The sequence below is a fragment of the Haliotis rufescens genome, unplaced genomic scaffold, assembly GCF_023055435.1.
Source record: "Haliotis rufescens isolate VD_foot unplaced genomic scaffold, xgHalRufe1.0.p SCAF_16, whole genome shotgun sequence".
Lineage (NCBI taxonomy): Eukaryota > Metazoa > Mollusca > Gastropoda > Lepetellida > Haliotidae > Haliotis > Haliotis rufescens.
Window position 1 is genome coordinate 18,071,594 of NW_025963846.1, and position 15,784 is coordinate 18,087,377.

Consider the following 15,784-nt stretch of genomic DNA (forward strand, 5'->3'; position numbering starts at 1 on the left):
GAAGATCCGGGGGAGAATAGGTCTTCAGTAACCCATGCTTGCCCTAAGAGGCGACTATGCTTGTCGTAACAGGCGACTAACGGGATTGGGTGGTAAGGCTCGCTGACTTGGTTGATGCATGTCATCGTATCCCAATGGCGTTGATCGATGCTGATGATGTCAATGACAGGAGTGTCTGGTCCAGATTATATTACAGCCCGCCGTCATATAGCTGGAACATTGCTGAGTGCGGCGTTAAACAACAAACATTTTGGATCAAATATGACACGAGTAGAGGTTTGTTTGTTAAGTGGGTCTCCTATTTTTCTAATCGCAGGCATGAACGTTTCTGTCATTCGTATAATGGCAAGCCCTTGAAGATAAGTTCTTTAGAGTCATGAATTAATAAACCTGTCGAGCACTACTCAGGGGCCGTCCATATGGGATATTCGGGAACGGGGGCCTAGGGTTTTAGAATCGGTGACAAGACATACTGGATGTTCTGAACACTGTGTTCCTTCAAGGTCGTGGCTATGTCCAACGGTCCTTACTTAAACATATACCATTCTCCGTGGGCTTTAGCCCATTTCCAGACGAGGTCTAAACGTTGTAAATAGTGCCGTGTGAGAAAAACTGAGTTATTGTCTTTGTGTAAGCATAATCTGTAAGACTGATAAACATCCTAACTTTAAGTTAGCCGAAAAAGCAAAAAGACACTGAAAGGCTAGAATCAAACTGACTACAGGACTGCAAACTGCCCAGAGCACCTCTGAGGTCCGCAAAAGAAAAACTGAGTTATTGTCTTTGTGTAAGCATAATCTGTAAGACTGATAAACATCCTAACTTTAAGTTAGCCGAAAAAGCAAAAAGACACTGAAAGGCTAGAATCAAACTGACTATAGGACTGCAGACTGGCCAGAGCACCACTGAGGTCTCTGATTTTGTCGAATAGCTTCTTTATCTCGAGAAACAAAACTTATTTTTCATTTCTCGTCTTTGTCAACGCCGGACGTATGACTGAGATTACAAAGATGACAAACCAATAACGCTGACAGTCGAGATACAGTCATGGTATGTACGTTCGGAATTTCGTTATCGTGAAACATTGTTATCTCATTCCCAATTATACCCCCTTCCACGTAGAACAAAAACAACAAGTTATCACGCGTGGGGATGCCTCTATCTCCCGTCAGTCAAGTTGTCCACTTATGTGTTCGTGGTATGGGCGTGGCTTCCTCGAAATAATACTGTAAAGTCATTAATCCTTTTGTCACCATAGCTTCGAATATGAATTACGCATTGCGAAACATATCAAATGACCTTTGTTTGAAACATGGGTTTATAAAGTATAGTTCCTACAATTAGCTTGTGAAGGCCGATGGTCGTGTGAAGTGCTTGTGGTATGAACGTCTGTTCTCAGAACCCACATGCCATAATTCATCATAGCTGCGAATTGAAGTGACGAGTTAGAAACAGTCCTCCGAACAAAATACGTGTTTAAACAAAGGGGTATAATATATTTCTTGATATTACTCTGTGAAGGTGAAATATCTGCGGCGGACTCAATAAGAATGTTATTGTTATTATACTACTTAATAGAAATTAAAGAACACTAGATTGTTTTGTTTTGTCTAAAGTTTATGTGTCATACAGATGTTTTGCTATGACTATAGTTAATGTGTCATGCAGATGTTTTCCTATGACTATAGTTAATGTGTCATGCAGATGTTTTCCTATGACTATAGTTAATGTGTCATGCAGATGTTTTCCTATGACTGTAGTTAATGTGTCATACAGATGTTTTCCTATGACTATAGTTAATGTGTCATGCAGATGTTTTCCTATGACTATAGTTAATGTGTCATGCAGATGTTTTCCTATGACTGTAGTTAATCTGTCATGACATGAGTGAGATTAACTAAAGTCATATGAAAAAGAATCGGTGTTCTTTAACTTCTTTTGAGTAGTATGTAAGTGACCAGTATACCCGTGAAGATCAGGGGTAGAATAGGTCTTCAGCAACCCATGCTTGCCGTAGAAGGCAATTGTGGTTGTCATAAGAGGTGACTAACGGGATCGGGCGGTCAGGCTCGCTGACTTGGTTGATGCATGTCATCGTATCCCAATGGCTCATGATGTCAATCACTGGATTGTCTGGTCCTGACTCAATTATTTACAGACCGCCGTCATATAGCTAGAATATTGCGGAGTGCGGCGTTAAACAACAACAACAACAACAACAACAACAACAAAAAGACCAGTAGATGTCGGACAGTAAAAACGGAGCAGCACGTAGTTCTTTACTAGTGAAAATGGAATCAGGGTAAGGTCTTCTCTCTCAACATCCGGCCAGTGTCCTAAGTTTACTGAGGTAACAGTAGGTCCCCAGCAACTTTGTAAGAGGCGACTATGTGAAACGTTGATCACAACATTAATTTCTGGATTGTCTAGTCCAGACCCAGTTATTTCAGACCACCGTCATATAGCTGGAATATTGATGAGTGTGACAATAAAGCAAATAAACAAACAAGCTGGGCTTAGCCATGTAGTGTGTGATGCCCCTCGTCTTTCTGTCCATTACAGTGAAACATTGACCATCGCCCCATGGGGAGTCCGGGTTAGAATGGGTCTCCAGTGACCTTTGTTGGTCGTAAGGGGACAGGATGGATCGGGTGGTCAAGCTCCCTGCCGGGTTTGACTGCTCGTCATACCCCAGCGTGGATCGTTGTTCACAATATCAATCAGAGGTTTGTCTGGTCCAGGCTCGATTATTTACGGACAGACGTCATATAGCTGGTGTAACAAGATGGGACAAGTTATCGCTGGTGAATCTGCCCAAGTGACCAAGCACAGAATTCACTCAGGTGCCTCAAGATTCCAAAAGATTGTTTGGATTTCAGTTCATTCATCCAGGTGCTCTTGCCAGGATAACACATAGCTTTTTAAATATTCCTCCACAAGTCTCAAATTAAAGTTACTGTAAAAACATTAGGGACAAAAACCATTTTCATTATGGTTTGATGTACGTATATCATGAGCATGTGTTTATGAATTACTATCAAATAGTGATACCAGGTGTTCCTGAAAAGGTGAGTGTATCCTGCCCCAACGGTGGCACCCATCACAAACACATGCAAAGGCAAGTCAATTGTTTACAAGTAAAATAAGGATGTCCTTGAAACAACCTTTAAGGTACCCTTTGTCATCTTTTCACAAAGAGCATGCTCGATTGTACTTTAAAATGTGTAAAATGTAGACGCCAAAGGGTTGAGCTTCCCCGAATATTGCTTGACATAAAAGGGAAGTTGACTATTGGAAAGTTGAAGTCATCCATCTTGTGGTACAGGCTTGTGGACAGTTGTTTGTCTCTCTCAATCTGTATTCATAGATCAGTGGTGGTTTCACTGGCCTAATTCATTTCTAGTTCAGGGGGATAATGTCAGTATTTGAGGTCCAATCTCACATTAGAGTGGCAAAGTCACCTCACACTAATGTCAGTATTTGAGATCCAATCCCACATTAGAGTGGCAAAGTCACCTCACACTAATGTCAGTATTTGAGGTCCAATCTCACATTAGAGTGGCAAAGTCACCTCACACTAATGTCAGTATTTGAGGTTCAATCCCACATTAGAGTGGCAAAGTCACCTCACACTAATGTCAGTATTTGAGGTCCAATCCCACATTAGAGTGGCAAAGTCACCTCACACTAATGTCAGTATTTGAGGTCCAATCCCACATTAGAGTGGCAAAGTCACCTCACACTAATGTCAGTATTTGAGGTCCAATCTCACATTAGAGTGGCAAAGTCACCTCACACTAATGTCAGTATTTGAGGTCCAATCTCACATTAGAGTGGCAAAGTCACCTCACACTAATGTCAGTATTTGAGATCCAATCCCACATTAGAGTGGCAAAGTCACCTCACACTAATGTCAGTATTTGAGGTCCAATCTCACATTAGAGTGGCAAAGTCACCTCACACTAATGTCAGTATTTGAGGTTCAATCCCACATTAGAGTGGCAAAGTCACCTCACACTAATGTCAGTATTTGAGGTCCAATCCCACATTAGAGTGGCAAAGTCACCTCACACTAATGTCAGTATTTGAGGTCCAATCCCACATTAGAGTGGCAAAGTCACCTCACACTAATGTCAGTATTTGAGGTCCAATCTCACATTAGTGTGGCAAAGTCACCTCACACTAATGTCAGTATTTGAGATCCAATCCCACATTAGAGTGACAAAGTCACCTCACACTAATGTCAGTATTTGAGGTCCAATCCCACATTAGAGTGGCAAGGTCACCTCACACTTATGTCAGTATTTGAGGTCCAATCCCACATTAGAGTGGCAAAGTCACCTCACACTAATGTCAGTATTTGAGATCCAATCCCACATTAGAGTGGCAAAGTCACCTCACACTAATGTCAGTATTTGAGATCCAATCCCACATTAGAGTGACAAAGTCACCTCACACTAATGTCAGTATTTGAGGTCCAATCCCACATTAGAGTGGCAAAGTCACCTCACACTAATGTCAGTATTTGAGATCCAATCCCACATCAGCACTGGCAAACACACCTGCTCAAGTCAACACAGACTGGTAAAGATCTACCACACCTGTGTCAGACAAGGCAGTCATCACAACCTCCATATTTTTCACCAAAGACAAGTTGACAAAACAAAAGATTCAAAGATTCATGTAAGAATGGTTTATTCATCACTGCTCAAAGCTTAAATGCTCCAAATAACTCACAATGTCAGGCACACTAGGGCACGAGGCTCCGGTTGGATGATACAGATGATACAGATACACGGGGTACAAGCAGCTGGCTGGCTACATCCCACCCCACTGTCCCTGTGCTAAATACTAGCTCCATCATATTGCATATCGTTCATATTCTACACGAGACAGTGAGGCGATGTTCTATTGAATGACATATAGAGCAGATCAATGTCCTATTGAATGACATAGAGCAGGTCCCTCCTCATGATTAATACACAGTACAATTTGGAGAACATTTCACCTAAATTGGCATCCACTTCACAGACATTTACATGACCATATAAAATCAGAACTGTTTTTCAATGTTTCACAAAAAACATGCATGAATGTGAACATCACAATAACTAAAAATACATAAATGTTTTTTTAATTTCTAAAAATTTTTTTGTTCTTCAAATATGCCCATATCATTTAAGGAGGGACAAACTAAAAGCATTTCTACTGGCTAATGGTAAGCATCCGGTACAAATAGCTGTCCTTAAGACTTAAAAGGGTAGAAAGAAAAATTAGAAGTGCAAATTAGAGCTTATCTTGTCAGTAAATATTTGTACCTTTATAATGGAATATATCACTTTGACTGCTCATCATCAAATGAAAATGATGTTTGGTTAAGATCAGAACACCAAGACATAACAGACCGGCTGTTTACATAAAAACCAAATATACAAAAGCAAAGATGTGAAAGTTGAGTTGCTTCTTTGGCAGTGAAGAGAAAATAAATAAATAAATGATAGAAATGAACCTCAGAAAGGATTTCTTAAAATTATTCATGTAACATCATGTGGAAATGATACAAAAGTTGTAAGAGATGGGAAAATATCAATAAATTACAAGTCATAAATGATACAAAATACATTACAACACAAATGATATAAAACCATGCAATTAACATGTTCAGTTATTGCTTAACTTTCAAATCGACTTCTACAATCAACACATAAGGGGACAGTTTCATCTTATATGCAACACATCAAACACAACAAACACTAACTTATCAGTTCTGCTTTCGCCAGATAAATCACTATGTCCTAGGTGGCTTATGATTAATCCATCAGTAACTCGGACAAAAAATAATGTCAACAAATACCCAAACTGATCGTCCATAACGCTCATCAATTATCTGGACCCCAAAGGTAGCGTTGTACCGACGGAACGCTGTAGTAATGAAAAAGTCAGCTGATCCTTAACTTCATCTGAGATGCTTGTCATCATTGGCAGTGCTTATTTAAAGTCAGAAAGTCCCTTTAAGAGATCTGTACACTGTTCACTTGTGCAACCCTATTGGGAATTCTTTTGTAAGTCTACCATTGCTTTGCCGAGTTCAAAGTTTACCATGGCAAGAACTAAGCATGACGTCATGCCATGACAACCATCATATTACAAAACAATAGTAACCTTGCCACACATATTTTTCAAGATACATGGGAATGCATGTTTATGTGTTGAAATTAGGGTAATATGCAGAATAGACCATTTAAATTAGGAAATCATTCTAATCAACCTTTTAAAGTCATTGTTGAATTGTTGCTTTGTCTTTCAACAATGATAAATTTTGATTATACTGCATAATTTCCTTTTAATGATATTCGTAGGAAATCATGGCCCACCTAGATCATTGCGAAAATGCGAAAAATGAGATCAGAATCTTGGCATAGCAAAACTGAAAAGTTTAGAGTCCAGTGTCCATTATGTATACGGTAGATTTCAAAGCAGAGCATGTCCAATCACAAAACATGATGTATGCAGAGAAACACACGATCAAAGACAAAAGATTTGACTCTGGAAGGTGAAGGTCACTTATTCAAGGTCAGTGGTTGTCACCTTGTGAACTCCACAATTTTTTTATCATAGGAAAATACGTTAAAACGGATGACCCTGAATACAATCGGAATGTGTTTTGTAGTTGCATAATATGATTATATCTAAAAAAGGACCAACTCTACATTGAAAGTGAAACATGAATTTATAGACAGAATACTTCAGTGCAAAATAAATAATTTGTATTTCATTTCCATGTGTATAAAATCAGTTTCATGATAATATGCATTTTTTTTAAAAATGCATAGTTAGTGAATTATAAAATGAATCCTGAACTAAAATACGGAGAGGCACATCGGAAAGTGAATAAGACATTTTGTGAAATCTTAGAGAAATGCACATACGCAGGAATATGCTTTGGAGCAAACATCCACATATGGAGACAACATTCACATTACGTTAGCAAAGAGTAATACATTACATAAGCATAGAGTAATGCATTAATGCATCGTAAGCATAGTGTAATGCAATAATGCATAGTACTGAGTAATGCATTAATGCATAATATTGCATTCAATGAGGATGAGTAAAGCAATAATGCATTCCATTAGCATTGAGCAATGCAGTAATGCATAACAGTATTGCAATAATTCATTACGTTAGCATTGGCAAATTTGATAATGCATTATGTTTATGTTAACTTGAGAATTAACTTGAGTTAATTTGAGAATGCATTAAGTTAGCATTGCGCAATACAATAATGCATTCCATAGCATAGAGTAATGGAATATATTACATTACTTTGCCTCAAAGTAATACAATATAACATTCATTATGTTTGAAGTTGAGCAAATCACAATGAACTCAGGAGAGATTGAGAACAAATATAGCACCATGCTTGCTTCAATTCACATTTTACAATCGTTTCCCTTTCTGATGTCATTCCAAAATCTTTATACAGATCTATCTAGGCCTTTTTAGAGGTGGATATTCGGCGCCAAGTCTCTAGCAAATGACAGTATGAATTCCCAATTTGAATTATAATGACCCGGTTTCTCAGAATTTTGAACAATATCACAATTTTCCCCCAATTTGCCCACCAAAGGTACTTAGTTTGGAATCCTAGATAAATCCTGCTTAAACACATAGAAACCAACCATATGCTGGAGATGTAACTATGTTTGCGTGGACATCAATGCCGCTTGAAACATACGTTACATTTCTTTAGGCATATTTCAAATATCTAGTGAATAATCAGGAATTATTGTTTTGAGAATTGATCTTGGAACTGAAAATGAATTCAACAAAATGCAATTGAAGCACTGGCAAAATTCTACTGACAAACATGCACTACAATCAAGGACTATTTGATAGCCACATAAAGCTGTGTTTCCATGGACACATATGATATCAGTCTTGCGGAATCTATCGCATACAGTCACTTAGGCTCCCATAGACGCTCAACAATGTTCTCAACAAAGTTAATGTGTTCATTTCAAGAGACAGTCTTGATGACATCCTGATGCATCAGAACCCTCCGACACATACTCCACAGACACATTGGGTGCTTCACACAATACACAAGGTCAAGGACACAGTTATACTCTATGGCAGATGTCGAGCGCCTGACGATAAACTTGTCGAGCCTCTTCAATATCAAACATTCGGTCATCATAGAGAGCTTTGGTTTGAGGCTGTGACCCGCCCTCAAGGTTCAAGGCACTAAAGTCATCGGAGAGAGGGAAAGCTTCAAATCTAGGTCCCTCTGTAGCCAAAGGACTTATGTTTTGACTTTCCCGTTTTAAACTTTGACGATCATACTTTCCTATGAACTGTTCTCCATCTGCGCTGTCGAATGAAAGGTCCAGGATATCGGCTGAAGAATTGGAGCTAAGACTCCCAACACTGAGGCGGTTTCTTGGATCCTCCATCGTGGATCCGCCTTTTTTAAGGATCCCTTTCCTCCGACGCACAACTTTTGTTGTACTACATGTGCAAACAGTTTGTGGATTATTTGAGAAATTTTCTCTGTCAGAGGAAATACATATACTGATTGAGCTTGTTACATTGCCGCTCTGCACGACATCAGTCTCCTTGTGTGAAGGGAGGGTATGGACAACACATTCCTCCATCACATCACATGACCCCAAGTTGGGCGTACTGGATGAAGTTTTTGACAAGTCTATATTTATATCACAGTCTTCATAGCTGAGATCTTCACAGTCACTCGCACGTTTGGGAGACTCTTCATCTTCCATCTTCCGGGCCAAATCGTCTCTCATATCACAACCACTATCTCCCCCTGAGAATTTTCCGCGTCGCTTCAGGATCCCACGACGCGGTTTCCTCTCAGAATCGAAAACCTTTTTCGACTCATCCCCAGAATTATTATCCAAAGTACCACACAATTCCCGTGATGCAATGGACGGTTGGTCATCGGGTTCTATATTAACACTACTGGAAGGGGCAGAGTTTTTATCACAAGCATCAGGAGATGTTTTCGAGCTCACGATATCAAACAGAGCTTCATCCTCGTCGAAAGAACTTTCAACAGTCTTTTTCAGTATTCCCTTGGAAGATCCACTCTTGTAGCGGGTCTCATACTCACTCTCACTGTCAGACGAGTAGCTGTGGTGAGGAGGTAAAGATTTACTGGGCGGTACGGCAATCCGGGGATAGGGTTCGAGATTAGGGGTGTGACTGTAGCCCTCATTTATCCACCAGTGCCCGAGGACTTCCTCCATGGTGGCCCGCTTGGCTGGGTTGACACTGAGCAGCTGCCGAATCAGCCCACCAGCTTCTGCAACAGACAGTAGGAGAACATAAGAAGAAGTTCCTGACAAGATAGTCAAGCACCGAATCCCAAGGCTTTGAAGCTCTGCTCACCATCATCATAGTCTCATGCAAGATCATACAAAGAGGCTGTACATTATTCTGACATTAGGAGAGGAGGGTATGAAACGAACAAACACAACATTTGATATTTGATATTCAGGTTCTGTAGGTTTGTTTGTTTTCTAGTACACAGGTCATTTTTGCTTTGGTTGTGAGAATGATGTAATTTTTATAAGTGTCATATCTTTTGACATTTTAGAAACATGACCAAAATGAAATTGACAACTAATTTTGTTTTGATCTTGCGCAACAGGTGCAAAGCCTTTTTAAAACCAAGAAATGGCACCTCACGTCCTAGTGAAATGTTCATGCAATAGCCATCATTCGATCTGAGGTCTGCCTGGTCCAGACTTGATTATTTATGGCTGTTGTAAAATAGCTGATACATTGATCACGGCAGCATTAAATTTCACTCACTCACTCTACAATCTTTCTCTGCCTCATTATAAAGCAATATTTTAATGCTAACATACATAGCTCTATAAACATGCAAGATATCGGAAGCGATATGCATCTTCACAATGGAGGCAGAAAATACAAAACATGCGTATGTGGCTCTTTTTACAAAAAATCATTCAGCGAAGATAAAAAGTAGGTCACTGTGTAGAAAACAAGTGTGACCTGATTCATCTGTTATTGTGGTCATATGACCTGTGCCAACATGAATACATGTCGTTTGTTCCGTTGACCTGTCAAACATAAACACATTATACCCTGGGGTTGTCCAAATCATATATAACCCACAGATATAACCTAGATAACAAACCAACAAGAACAGGATGATAATACTCATTATTCACTGGGCCTGGAAAAAGAGAGTTTCTGTTAGGATGAAAAAGAAACGTACAACAACCATTGCAGCACAGCTGTTGTCAATACCATATTTTCTTGACTCTAGTGCCACTAAGCTTAACACACACACCGGCAATATTTAGTGAAAAAGTTTTTTTTCAGTATAATATGCAGTCAAACACTACATCGTATCACCTCAGCATTTCATACATACTAGCCACTTCTGGCAGCCTGCCCCCCCCCCATCATGCCCATCATGATATAACTGGAATACTGCTGAAAGCAGCATAAAACCCAACTCACTCACTCATACATGTACATGCTACTAAGTGTTTGACTGGGATGTTCCCAAAACTTAATGATACACAATATTGATTTCATAATAGCTAGTCATATCACTGTATTCCATAAATTTAACTAAAAGCAAGTTCATAGAATGCCTGCATGAATTAAATGCATTTTTCCTCATTTCTCATAAAGTTTATCATACAACATGCATTCAGTCTAAAACATCAACTCCCAAGAAAAATAAAGGCAAGATCATTTTAGGAGTCTTATCTTTCAAATGAGAATAATCTTTTTGTTTATATTTATGTTTCAAGTACCAATATAGAAAATTTAATCAGCCATTCTTAATTTTGAAATTTTGCCTCATGCCACTTGGAACATTGCCCCAAAAATTAATCTGGCTAAGTAAATATTCGTTCCAAAAGATAAAATAATTTCACCCTTACCAAAGCTACCAGATGATACAGTGATCTAATATGGTTATATGATTGCTTCCCTACACTGTCAAAATCTGTGCTAAAGCAGGGAGAAACAGTTGATGTAGTGCTTACAATTCTGTGGAATCTGGCCCTGGATACGTAAATTATGTTCTAACTAAATAATAAAAGTAGTTTTATCCTTTCTCCCAAGCATTACCTGATTGGTGAGAAGGTTCGTAGTACTCTCCACTCGAGATCTGTTTGCGCAGCACCTTGAGGTTGGCGTTCTCAAAGGGCATGGCGCCATACACCAGGGTATACAGCACCACTCCAAGACTCCACATGTCCACCTGCAGCAAACACATAGTCGTTAGAGGAGCCATCACTCACACATTCATTTTTCTTGAACAAGTGACAATTGATATTTCACAAACTTGTATCATATATTGAAAAATTTGACAATTTCACCTTGAATTGAAGCATATAACCATTTTGTGATTCTGAAATTTCAAAAAAATAATTAACACAAAATGGATCAAAGAGTGATAGAAAAGTTTTCCAAATTTGGTTTCAAAGCCTTATTTGGTCATTCATATGGGTTAAACTGTTAAATCATGTCTGTCTGACTATAGGGAGTTTTCTCCACCAACAAAGAATTTCTTCAGATTCTTAAAATAGGGGTAGGGTCTTCAAAATGTGATACAGTCCTTTATTAGCAGTGAAATAAAATAACACCTTCAATTGTTGTAACAAACCTGACTGAATGAAGGCAGGTATTAAAACAAATAATAGCAAATAAATTGTGTAGAAATTCCAAAAATAAACAAAATCAATTATTTTTTTCTCCAACTAAAATTCCCATACATATTCATATATCATGCTTATATATCTTCTGGGCATTAAAAGATATTCCCCTATAAAGTTCACTGCACTTAAATACAAAGAGGATTTTCTGATTTTAATCTCCAAACTAAGTAGGCTAACGTGAGAGCTTGGTGCAGCTTTCAAATTGTGAAATCTAGTCGATCAGGATATTATTTTTTAATTTTGCAAGTCAGCATAGACTAAAGCAGAGCAAGTCATGCATGTCATGTAGAACATTCGATGGGTGTACAGGCTCTCCTGGTTCAAGTGGCAGTTTCTTTGTCTCTTCCTGGAGGGGGACAAAACATTGACCACATCTTTTATAAGTAACTTTAAATATTTCTGTTTTGTTTGCTGTTGATATTTACAATGAGTTTGCTTCTACATAAGGTCTGAGTTTGAATCCTGACGTTGAAATGAAGACACAAAACCCCATTCATCATTACAAAATTCATTCCAACCATCTTTTCAAAACTAAACCAAGCAGTGAGAAATACCGTGCTGCACTTTAACATGAACACCCCACTCAGACTCTGTATTCTGACTCCGAGCCGACCAGTCAGTGTTTTATCCCCTTAATGCCGAGCACCAGGCAGGGTAACAACAAGTTCCATCTTTTAACATCATTTGGTATGACACGGCCGGGGACTGAACAGAACTGGCATGCTTAATGAGGTGAGGTGAAATGGGGTTTAACAATGCGTCCAAGATTATTGCACTTATATAGGGACGTGCATGTATGTGTGAGTGTTTGTGTGGCTGCTTGTACTAGTCCGGACTGATGCTGATTTATAGTGCTAACTCACTGAGATACCATGCCGCAGTTTAACATGAATACCCCACTCAGACACAGTATACTGATTCCGAGCCGACCAGTCCTTGTTTTAGTCCCTTAATGCCGAGCGCCAGACAGGGTAACAACAAGTAGCATCTTTTAACGTCTTTTGGTATGACGCGGTCGGGGATCGAACACCGGACCTTCCGCTCTCCGGGAGGATGCTCTACCACTAGACCACGGAGGCGGTCGCATGCTTAATGAACACAACTGCACAGCGTTTTACAACCTCTTCCCCAGGACAGTGACATGGCAGTAATGTTGAAAGGAAATTTATCAAAGTCCCTTTTCTAATCAAAGCACAAACATCTCCCATCAAACAAACCACACAATTCCTAAAATTAATGAAGAAATAAAAGCATGGTCCTTCTCAAAGGAAAACGTTTTAGCCGACATACCGTAAATATATATACCAAATAAAATTTTAATCGGTGTTACTAACCCTACAGGTATGTATTGTCAATAGAAACTTTAACACATGGCTGACGATCAATCCAGGGCATTAATCTCATGCCAAGTTGAACATGAAAATGTACGCGCCCATTCACACCCTCAATTTTCAAGTACTGCTCCACCAAACCTTATTACCCATATGACTAGACATAATAGGTCAGAACTCCTTGAAGACGTCAAAACTCATGGAGGAGATGGTTAATGTATCATTCTTTACACAAAGATTACAATAATAAGAAATGTCGACCCACCGACATACTGCAGTAATAGCCATGTCGCTGTCAACGGGGTTAAATTTAGAACTAAATTGGCGATGATGTACAAAATGGGTGATTTACATGTCAGATGTGGCATGTTTGATGGAGGAATCTGTCAATCGGGGAGACTGGTTTTTGGACGGACAGGTTTTTCGGTGCGGAAGATCATACAAGTTGTCAATTTCTGAGTAACTGGCAGGAAGAAATTGTGAATCTTTTTTCGGTATTTATTTAATCGGATAGTCTAGACATTGGTATTTTAAGAACATCCTATTATTCTGCATCAAGTCCCTTACATCATGTACATGGATATCATATACTATTCAAAAGAAGTAACAGAAAAACCCATTTTTTCATATGACTGTAGTCAATCTGTCATGAGTGAGTGAGTGAGTGAGTGCGTGAGTGAGTGAGTGAGTGAGTGCGTGAGTGAGTGAGTGAGTGAGTGAGTGAGTGAGTGAGTGAGTGGGTGAGTGAGTGAGTGAGTGAGTGAGTGAGTGAGTGAGTGAGTGAGTTGGGTTTCAACGCCATTTTTAACAGTATTACAGTTATATTGCAGCGTGTCATCTTAATGTGGGAGGAAAGCCCGAAGTGATGAAGGTCTTAGACGTTTACCACTTCGGTGAAACGCACGAGCATGGGTATCGTGCTGACAAACCTAGAAACATAATCGGGCGAACCGGGATTCGAACCCACAATCATAGGTTTCTGGCATGCCCAAGGGACGCAGCTCTGCACAGCAAATCGGGGCGCCTTAGACTGGGCCACCCGTGCCCCCTAATCTGTCATGACATAACAGATTAACTTTAGTGATATTAAGAAAATCAGGTGTTCTTTAACTTCTTTTGAGTGGTATATCTAAAGCTTTTTATCCATTAATTGTGATGTTTTATTCATTAATACTTCTTACACTGTGTTTTATTCACTACTGTGATAAATTATTCACTAATACTCTTTGTAATGTGTTATATTTAGTAATATTTATTTAATACTATGTGTTTTATGAACTGTCACAAATGTATCTAAAGTAAACTAAACATTGGAAAGAAATTAGTTTTGGCCATGGAGAATTAGTAGGGTTTAAGACCTCTTCAAAAAGTGCATACTAAAATGGAAAACATTTAAACATGGATCTAAAAAAAACTTGGTGAATCTGATAAGCCAATCTTAAGAGCATTTACATGTTTGTAGCATTACAGGAGCTGATTAAACTTTGTACACACAATAAAGATTCTTGGTTGATAAATAATGTACCGGTTTAAAAGTTCTCCTCCGCCTGTCTCGGCCTACAGAATTATGTGAGTGTCCTTGTGTCATGATACCAAATACTTTAATCCATAGTCACATGTTAGCTTCACCAACCAATCAGTGACAGAAAAAGGATGCATGTGATATAAGGCATGGAATAATGATCTGACTAGGAGGTCATACTGACGAACCCTTCACAAACTCCTGACACTGCCGTAACAATCACACACAGAGAGAGAATGACCCTGTACTAATGAATCAGACCCTGCATGGCATCATGCTGACATTTCTTAATCAATTTCCAGTTTTTTGGACATGGCCAACACTGCACTAGTCTCCTGTATGGGGAATCTGTAAGTGCAGTGACACTGCAACCCGATCTATCATCCACCCATGTACCGGGGTCACACAAGCCCCGACTATCCCCACTGGGAGGGGATTGAGATCACGGCCGATTATCACACGCTAGATTTCAATCAAGTCCGCCTGGGAGAGGTCGTAGCTATGATAGACGACAATTAGAAGTGTTTGCAATGACACGAGTCATGTTTGTAATTGCCGATGACACGATACTGATCATTCTCTTGGAGACCCATGTGTACACAGTGCAATGTAAATATGGTCATGTCAGTTTCTTTCTGATTGTCACACAGGTAATAATCTTGTGGCAAAATGTGGAGAAAACACTGATATGAACTTGACTTGTCAGTAAAACATCTCAGTAACAATGTTTTATTTCTACTCTCTGCCCTCATCAGTAAAACATCCCAGTAACAATCTTATATTTCTACTTTCTGCCTCCATCAGTAAAACATCCCAGTGACAATGTTTTATTTCTACTTTCTACCCTCATCAGTAAAATATCCCAGTGACAATGTTTTATTTCTACTTTCTACCTCCATAACTAAAATACCCCAGTGACAATGTTTTATTTCCACATTCTGCCCTCATCAGTAAAATATCCCAGTGACAATGTTTTATTTCCACATTCTGCCCTCATCAGTAAAACATCCCAGTGACAATGTTCCATTTCCACATTCTGCCTCCATCACTAAAACATCCCAGTAACAATGTTTTATTTCTACTTTCTACCTCCATAACTAAAATACCCCAGTGACAATGTTTTATTTCCACATTCTGCCCTCACCAGTAAAACATCCCAGTGACAATGTTTTATTTCCACATTCTACCCTCATCAGTAAAACATC

At 39.1% G+C, this 15,784-nt stretch overlaps 1 protein-coding gene across 1 annotated transcript in view; it reads right to left on the reverse strand.

Moving 5' to 3' along the window:
* Positions 1 to 4,678: 4,678 nt before the first annotated feature.
* Positions 4,679 to 15,784, reverse strand: part of LOC124121373 (NUAK family SNF1-like kinase 1) — a 76,057-nt gene continuing 64,951 nt past the window's right edge. The window contains exons 6-7 of the mRNA XM_046484376.2: positions 11,137 to 11,269; positions 4,679 to 9,325 (exon numbers count right to left, since the gene is read on the reverse strand). Of these exons, the coding sequence (XP_046340332.2) occupies positions 8,124 to 9,325; positions 11,137 to 11,269 (1,335 nt within the window). The 3' untranslated portion in view covers positions 4,679 to 8,123. The remainder of the gene's footprint in view (positions 9,326 to 11,136; positions 11,270 to 15,784) is intronic.